Below are 9,750 nucleotides of genomic sequence, written 5' to 3' on the forward strand. Positions count from 1 at the left end.
AAAAATATTGACAGAATAATGGCATAATGTTTGTCTATTCCTATTTCATGAGATCAAAAAGAGAACAAAAGTAGGCCTATTAGCTTTGCCAAAAATTAACAGAAAAAAAAATGTACTGACTGTTTACATTTGAAACCAGTTGAAAGCAGTATGTATTGATTCGCTGTGAATCACCTACTTCACTTAGCTTTAATGGTTTTGAAATCAAGCAGCAGAGGGTTATTTTTACTTATTTATAGTGCTTCTTCAATGTTTAAGCACAACTCTACTCTCACGTGTGAGTTTGTGTTGGGAACACACAGGCATGGACACAAACACATCTACACACAGAAATATCCATTCATATGCATGAGCACACACAGAGTGAACATACCTGTACACAATCACGTGTATGCACATGTGCACACACATCTTGAGGTTCTATAGAGCTCTTGAACAGCCTACTTTGCCTGTTGAGAGTTCTGTTTGTATTCACACCTCACTGAAAGTCCTTAAAATATGAAATCTTTTATTTTATAGAATTAATATGATTTAGATTTCTGACAACTTTTTTTTTACTGTTTTTTTACTTCCTTTGGGTAATATCTACCTACCTCTTTATGTACCTAAGAGTGTCAGCTGATATAATTAATATCTTCCATCAATGACTTTTAAAGCCTGAATGTAGAAAAGTCTGGGCTTCTAAGCTATGTGGAAGAACACAGTTTATCCTATAAATATAAAGAATGTATCCAATTTTAATATCATGCAGAGCAATTACAGAGCAATACACGATTCAATTCAATCAGAATAAAATTGTACCATTACTAAAGCATGTTCACTTAAGCAGCAACCCTCAGGATTTGACTCAGGCTTCCTGACTACTGGGCCCCGAATACCATAATATTCAGGAAATAGTATGTATCTATTGTATCTCATATTATGTATAAGATATCTTATCTAGGAGGCCCAAAGATTTCTACTTCAAGAGAAAGAACCATTGCTAGAATGTAGCTTTCCATGAGCTATAATGGGCCCTTTGGGGAGGTTTCTGTATTAATTGGGCTCTATAATTTTGACACCTGCTTGGAGTCCCAGTTTTGAGGGTAGATTTAAAACTTTTCTGTGTTTTTTTCCCAACATTACAGGAGATGGAACCTTACATGCCTCTATGTGCTCGTCTTCCATGGTACTTTTGTTCAGGAGCCACAGTGGTATTATGGGTGAGCATTTCTTTAAAATCTGTTATCATCTCTTCAACAAGCAATTAGGATTATCTCAACAGTTTTACCTGCAGTGGCTCTTGCATCCCTCTCTCCCCTCATCCTGGTCTTTTATCTTAGTTACATCTTGTATATAAAATAGACTATAATTTACATGGATTTTTCATAATTGAACTTCGGGAAAAGATCTAGGAGAAGAGAGAGGTGCTTTAGCTTGGAGCCTGTCCCTCCCTTCCTCATGACATTTCATTAATTAAGTGATCACTTGAAACCAGAACAGAATAATAAACATACTTGGATTACAGACTCTCTGGTTAGTTTTAGAAAAATTGTTCATCTTTGTCTCCACTTAAAATATCTGCACAAAATGAATAAAAAATTCAACTTTAGTTCATTCTGTCACTGAGATAAACAATGTTTATAAATAATGTTTCTTCTTCTACTTGAAGAATTTAATTAGTATATCACATTGTGCGGGAGTCAGGTTTTCTCCATGCCTTTCAGCTAATAGTTTTCTCCATGACCATAGTCTATTTCCTGCCTTCTCTTTTCCAAATGTGTGCCCTCTTAAGTCTTTAATTTTAGGAAAAGAGGTGGTATAACCATCTGAGGGGTTAGCAGATTGAAACATACATAATTAACAGTTGTAGACTATAATTTAATCTCACCCAGTCCATAAATTCCATTTTTTATCTTTAACATTTCTTGTTAAAGCTTTATTTTCCTGTTTTAAAGAGTTAGTAGAAATGTGTTTTCTTAGATTATATAATAATCATTGAAGAGATGTGATAGACTAAAAGGAGGACAGTAATCAATTCAGGACACTCTTTTAGAAACATTCTAGAGTATGGTCCCAGAAAGATTATTCTGTTTTTGATTTCTAATTCTCATTCAATTTGACTCACTTCCACAACTTTTAGGATAAAATTCTCTGTTGAGCCCTCTTTGTGCTTTTGCAATATTGGAAGAGTACAAAATTTATACAGAATCTAAATAAATATCTAAACTATTAAATATTAGTGGCATATCATACCAATAATGGCAACATTCTGAGGAGAAATGAAATACAATCTTTAAATGTATTTTTCTTGGGAAAGTAAGTGATCTTCATTCTACATGTTTAACTACAACCAAGAGCATGGGTCAGCAAACTTTTTCTGTAAAGGGGCCAGATATATTTTAGGCTTTGTGTCCACATATAGTCTCTTGCCCATAATTGTCTTTATTTTTCTTTTTAAGCTTTAAAAATGCAAAATAACAGTCTTAACTTTAAGAGCTATGTAAGACTAGGCAAGGCCATGGGCAGGATTGGGCCTTCTGCTATAATTTGCCAATGCCTGCTAGACGATGGGCCTACAGGATGGGCATGAACATGTTTTCTATTTTAGACTTAGCCAGCTGCTACCATATGCATTATCTCTAACCCTTTTACCTTGCCAGTGTTCATTTCCTGGCCTCTCTGGTAAGAGAGGCTGACTTGGTTTTCTTTGCATGTGAGGGCTGCTAAACTTAATATAATGAGATGAACAAAGTAGTCAGTGTTCTAGGTATGTGTATGTCACAGAGATACAGAGACCCAAGTAACCAATTCTGTTTCCCTTTCTCAGATGTCTCTTGTCGTCAGCAGCATGGTAGCTGTAATTGTGTACCGCCTGTCAGTCTTTGCTACATTTGCTAGCTTCATGGAAAGGGATGCATCCTTAAAGCAAGTCAAAAGTTTCCTTACTCCCCAGATAGCCACATCACTCACAGGATCGTGCTTGAACTTTATTGTCATCTTGATCTTGAATTTCTTTTATGAAAAGATATCTGCCTGGATTACAAAAATGGGTAAGCCGGCCAAATCATTAGTGTGACCCTTGAAAAAGGATTTCTACGAATGCTATACATCCATTTTGGATCATCTCCCAGGGAGTTCATTTTCTAAGGGTACATTTTAAGGCAGTTTTGCTCTGTAGGTAGACCCATAGCCTGTTACTTCAGAATCCTCTAAGAGCTACATTCAGGCCCATTATAATGGAAGCAGGAATAAGAATTGAAAAAAGAATTTGGACTCTGTAGATCTTTGCGAGTATTCTTGTCTGAATCCCCCCTTGACGGGCCTAGTTGAATCCTAAGTAAAATCCTCATTCTACTCAAGACATAGACAACTATTATTTTAGGTGTATGTGTCTTGGAAGGTATTTGAAAGCCATCAAGAAAAAAACAGAATAATCAGTTCCTCCTCCTAAATAAATTAAAATTTAGTACTTTTTCTTTTCAGTTGCCATCTCTTAAAACTTGGATTATTTTCTTGTTAAAATATTAAAATTTCTCCTAAATCCATGAGGGAAAGTGAAGGGGGTCACAGGTAAAGTTAAGGATTCAGTCAAAGAGAGTAGCACAGAGCACACTCACTTCTGGTCTTGTCAGTGACAAGTTTGAAATAAGATTAGAGACTCAATTTAGGGCGTCAGCCTCTTCTCTGAGTGCTCTCGGGGGCACCAACTCCTCCTCTAAATCTTTATACTGACATCATGCCGATGCTAAGCAAAAAGAGCGCTGGGAAGTAACCTTCATTATATATTATCTTCAAGCTTGTAGCTCCTCTCTGTCAGTTTTACTTCTTTTCTCTGCTAGCGACACCAAGAAAGTCACAGCATATAAACTGCTTTAAAAGCACCTGAAAAGTCTAGCCCTCTTCATTGAGAAAAATCAGTGAGAAAAATCAATAAAGGTTTTGTAGGAATGAAGCCAAATTTTACTAAAATGGAGGAGCTATCTGTGCCTTTAGAGTAATTTGTGTTACTATTTCCATATTTTTGAAAATGGATTTGGCTGGATCAGTTCATGCTCTGGAGAGATCCTCAGCTCAGGAAAACATGCTCCCTTACTCTTTTGTGCCTCATCATGTTCTATGTGGAGTGAAGAGGATTCAGTATTTCCTTGTCTTGGAATGTGTTAAATGACAGATCACAGCCATGCATTTTAAGTGATGGAGAGGGGAAATGTGTACTATTTCTGCCATCATTTTCTGTCACATTGTTTTCAGAATTAACATAGCCATTTAATTCATGAGGGAAACACAATGCAGCTGGAAATCATCCCTGCTCCTTGGCAGAGCCTACTTTGTTTAAACCAGAGAGCGACAGAGACAGAGACACAGAGAGAGGTGTGACATGTCTATGTTTATGGGATAGCATATTGTGTTTGGATGAGCGTAAGGCTCTTCAGTTGTACATGGTTTTAAATTTTATGTTTTGGCTGTGTGGCCGCCAGACAAGTATTCTATCCCTCTAAATGTGATAATGACTGCTTCCTACGCCTTTCAAGTGGTTAGATTAATACAAAGTGTCTAAGAGAAAGCCTAGCACAATTGATATTGGTCTGCTGTTACTAGAGTGGGAAGCATTTATATAGGTTCTCAGAATGACTAGATGTCCACTTGTCCCAGGGAGTACAAGTTCAAGGAGAAACTGGAAGGTGCATTAAACATTGGTGTTTTTTATTTGCCAGAAATTCCTCGAACTTACCAGGAGTACGAGAGCAGTCTTACCTTGAAAATGTTCCTGTTTCAGTTTGTAAATTATTACTCATCCTGCTTCTACGTAGCTTTCTTTAAAGGGAAGTTGGTGGGCTATCCTGGAAAATACACATATATGTTTAATGTGTGGAGAAGTGAAGAGGTAAGAATTCTCTTGAGAGATGAGGTCTGTAGGCTTCAGTAACACAGTATTGACTCAATACCTTTTGTGTGTTCTAACTCAGATGTTGTCAAGCTGCAAGAGAAGTCTAGATACGGACTCTGTCCACAGATGAATCCTCTAATTTGATAGACTTTCTAGTACATTTTGGGCAAGAAGTTATATTGTGCCTGTGGTTTGGTAGTAAAATAATAACAGCAACTATAAAATGAGATAAGTTCTTCATTCTGGAAGCTTCCTGCAAAGGAAGAATGATTACTTTCTGAAGAAAGGGCTTCACTATGGGTTATAGAGTTAGACTAGATCAATGGTTTCCAAACCTGGCTGCACATCCAAATCACATGGAGAATATACCAACTCCCAACCCTAACCCAGACAGAAAGGTTCAGACTTTTCTAAGAATGAGACCCAGAAATGTATGTTTTTTATACAATCAGATCAATCTAGTGCAGCTAGCCTGGCACTGGTCTTTAATCATGTTTGGAACTATTAGGTTAAATATCTCTTTGATCCCTTACTATTCCTTCCAACCAAAATTTTGAGATTCTCATCTTATGGTTTATGATCTCTTTTAGTTGTTATAAAATTGCATCTTTCATCATTTACTTCTTTTTTCTCCCCTCTTTCTTCCAACTAGTGTGATCCTGGAGGCTGTCTAATAGAATTAACAACCCAGTTGACCATCATAATGATTGGGAAACAGGTTTTTGGAAACGTTAAAGAAGCCATTTATCCGTATGTATGACTTAGAAGTTTTTTACTCAGTTTAAGTTACCATAAGAGATTTCCTACAGAATAAGATGAAATTTTTTTATTATTATGGCACTTTATTAGAAAATGTTTAAGCAACAGAAAAACTTCATTTTTAATCTATAGTGAAAGATACATTAAGGTAATATAGGTTTTTATTTTTATTATTTTTTTTGTTCCATAGCTAGCAAAGTTTTTTAAATTTAGTTTTAATTGATAAATAATAATTATATATATTTATGAGATACAATGTGATGTTTTAAATACAGACTCTTAAAACACATCGTTGTCACTTGAGTGAAGTTGAGGGAAAAGTAATTATCTCTCTCCTATGAAGATTCCACTGGGAAATCTAAATGTTATCTCCTCTGTAGATTATTCTACATGTTGCGTATTATTTCTAATCCTTCTAAAGATTACTAAAAGTTGAGCTTTGTAAAAATATCCGTGTGTCATGTCATCCAGGCATAAAAATTGGTTGTAAATGAAATGCTAGAGAACTTTCAGGTTAATACATGAAAAGATTGCTCTCTGATCCCAAAACAGAGCAATAATGAAACATTCTAAAAAGAGAAAACAAAAATGACAGTTGATTTCAAATATTTAATGAACATTTTCATGAATAAAATGAGAGACTCATAAAATCATAAGCTTGTGATCTTTCAGGGCTCCTAGAAATGACAGTGTCAGAGTTTGTCACCTCCAGTATAAAGCAGTCTAAAAGGACTTCACTTAAGACAGGGGACTGGCCAGTTTAACTTTACTTGAAGCCAAGGTCTGGGTTTATTCTCTTACTCATGAAAGAAGGTTGAAAACACCATCCCTACCCATCCCCCCACAGCACACACACATTTCCGTAGTGCTGCCTAGGATTCTGTTTTGCATGCTGACAAAGGAAGATTGTGGACTTATCCTTACAAATAGCAATAGGCTTGAGCCAAGACTTCTTCTAGTGTCATGATTAGGTACATCACATTCCTAAGAGAAACAACTCCAAACTGTTATGTCAAGTCCTAGCTCTAGATTGAGAACCCAGAGGACCTAAACCAAAACCTGAGCCTACTTATAAACCCAAATTCCAAAACATTTGATTATATTTAATGCTGCAAAGGCTGTTAACAAAATCACTTAGTAGAAAGTGAACTTACTCTAGCTGGTGATTCTAGCCAGAAGATTCTGGGAAAGCCCATAAAAAATTATGTTGACAATACTAACAACATAAGGGAGGTGATAATGTCATTTAAAAGTATCAGGCTACGGGAGGCTGAGGCAGAAGGATTGCTTGAGCCCAGGAGTTTGAGGTTGCTGTGAGCTAGGCTGATGCCACGGCACTCACTCTAGCCAGGGCAACAAAGCGAGACTCTGTCTAAAAAAAAAAAAAAAAAAGTATCAGGCTATTAAAATCAACTCCAAGGGCTTCTGGTTCCAAAATGGTGGCAGAGGCAAGCTGGCTTCATTCCCCCCACCCCGCCCCAACACACACACACAAACAAATACACAGAACCAAGATCTTTATCAGCAACAACTCAGAGCTCAAGTGTGAGGATGAAACAGTTCCTAGGGCCACTGAGAAGTGGAAAAACTCCAAGCAGATGGTGGAAGAACTGGACTTTGACGTCTGTGATGCCCCTCCCGCCGTTCTTCCAGGCACTAAGCATGCAGAAAATTTCCCCTTAACTCATGGTTCCTACACTGGAAAAAAGTGAAATTGACGTGGTCAACCAGCTTTCCCACCTTCTTGGGCTCCTTGGCAGAAGACCTGTCCTTTTCCTAAGGTAGCATAGTGACTTAATACTGCCTGAAGGGAGAAATATATTGGAAGACAGGCAGAGACAAAAGGAAGAAGTGGGACTACCATCCCCAACCTGGAAACCCTGCTCTGGATATCTCTGCAAAAGGAGATGTCAAATGAGAGTGGCTATAGGAGATATGTTCCCCAGGTGCCATAGGCATGAACCGTTAGCCACTGCCTGGTTATCTTACAATTCTGAGGTAATCCCTTTGGAATATCCCCAATATGGGACACCCCCAATTTGGGACAGTGTTCTGACCATTTACTAGAACTGAGGTGAATCTGGGTTTAAGGCGCCACCTAGAGCCAAAAAGGAGGCAGCAACCTAGTAGCTTCATTAAAGTAGATATATTCAATAAAAAACAAAACAAGCTGGGAAGAGAAAACTGGAATAAATCACTTATCCTTCAGTGCAAAGACATAGACCATATACCCACAAGAAACAACAGCAAGCTAGGAACCAAGACCTCCCAAAAAGGACAAAGGTCAAGGATGAAGAGAAGATCCTAAAAGCAGCGAGAGACAAGAAGCAAATATAAAGGAGCCCCAATTCATCTGGCAAGGGACTTCTCAACAGAAACCTTACAGGCCAGGAGGGAGTGGAATTACATTTTCAAAGTACTCAGAGAAACAACCTGCAACCCAAGAATATTGTATCCTGCAAAATTGTCATCCAAATTTGAAGGAGAGATAAAGTCTTTCACAGATAAAAGCTGAGAAAATTCATCACCACCACACCCATCTTGTAAGAAATGCTAAAGGAAGTTCTTAACTATGAAAGAAAAAAACAGTAACGTACAAAGGAGAACTTTTCAAGGTATAAAATCCAGTAAGTACATGGACAAACCCAGAATACTTGATTACTGTGTTTGTGATGTGCGGTCTACCCATAACTCTAGTACAAAGTCCAAAACACAAATCTATCAAAAAAAAATAATAGCTACTGCAACCTGTTAAGAAATAGGTAATTTTAAAATATGTAAATTGAGACAACCAAGAGTCAAGATGGTGGGGGGTTTAAAGTGTAGAATTTTTTTTTAGGTTTGTTTCTGTTCTTTTATTTGTGTTCTAATATAAGTTGCAGTCTCTTTAAAATAACTTTTTATATCTCTAAAATGTTTTTGTAAGCATCATGATAATCATAATGCAGAAACCTATGTTAGATTCACTAAAAATGAAAAGCAACAAATTAAAACATACCACCAGAGATATTCACTTAACTACAAAGGAAGAAAATAAAAAAGGAAAAGAGAAGTCTCAGTAAAACCAAAAAACAATCAGTAACACCACTGAATGTAAATGTTCTCAATTCTCCAATTAAAAGGCACAGAGTGGTTGAATTGATAAAGAAACAAGACCCAACTATAGACTGCCTTCAAGAAACCCAGTTCACCTATAGACACTCTTAGACTGAAAGGGAAGGTGGGAAAAGATATTCCATGTAAATGGAACCCAAAAAAGAGCAGGAGTAATTATACTCTTATCAGATAAAATAGACTACAAATCAAAAACTTTTAAAAAGACAAGGAATGTTACTATATAATGATAAAGGAGTCAATTCAGCACAAGGATATGACAATTATAAATAGCTATACACCCAACACCAGAGCTCCCAAATGTATAAAGCAAACAATAGACCTAAAGAGTAAGGTAGACTGCAATGTGATAATAGTAGAGGACTTTAATACCCCATTCTCAGTAATGGACAATCATCCACGCAGAAAATCAGTGGAGAAACAGTACAGTTAGATGTAATAGTCCCAACTGACATTTACAGAACATTTCACTCAACTGCTGCAGAATACACATTCTTTTCATCAGCACATGGAACATTTTTCAGAATATACCACATCTTAGCCCACAAAACAAGTCTGTACAAATTAAAAAAAATAGAAATTGTATCAATTATTTTCTTCTACCACAGTGGATAAAACTAGAAATCAGTAACAAAAGGAAACTTGGAAAATACACAAACACATGGAAATTAAACAACATGCTCCTTAACGACCAATGGGTCAATGAAGAAATGAAGAAGGAAATGAAAGAATTCTTTGAAAGAAATGAAAATGGAAATGTAACATGCCAAAATCCATGGGATACAGCAAAATCAGTACTAAGGGTGAAATTTATAGGAATAAATGCATATATCAAAAGAATAGAAGGACTTCAAGTAACATGAATGAGAATGTTTTGGCCATATGTGTTTCCTTTTCAATGAAATGCTTGTTCATGTTGTTTAACCATTTTCCTACTTGGCTGTTTATCTTTTTCAAATTGATTTGTACAAATACTTTATAACTTCTGGTTACTGGTTTTTATTTAT

The 9,750-nt window shown here is 36.5% G+C and overlaps 1 protein-coding gene across 1 annotated transcript in view; it reads left to right on the forward strand.

The window, feature by feature from the left end:
- The window catches only part of ANO5 (anoctamin 5), a 61,774-nt gene that overhangs the window by 38,933 nt on the left and 13,091 nt on the right, over positions 1–9,750 (forward strand). Inside the window, 4 exon segments of the mRNA XM_012643485.1 lie at positions 1,128–1,202; positions 2,810–3,032; positions 4,698–4,867; positions 5,523–5,620. Of these exon segments, the coding sequence (XP_012498939.1) occupies positions 1,128–1,202; positions 2,810–3,032; positions 4,698–4,867; positions 5,523–5,620 (566 nt within the window).

Source organism: Propithecus coquereli, unplaced genomic scaffold, assembly GCF_000956105.1.
Source record: "Propithecus coquereli isolate 6110/MARCELLA unplaced genomic scaffold, Pcoq_1.0 Scaffold198, whole genome shotgun sequence".
Lineage (NCBI taxonomy): Eukaryota > Metazoa > Chordata > Mammalia > Primates > Indriidae > Propithecus > Propithecus coquereli.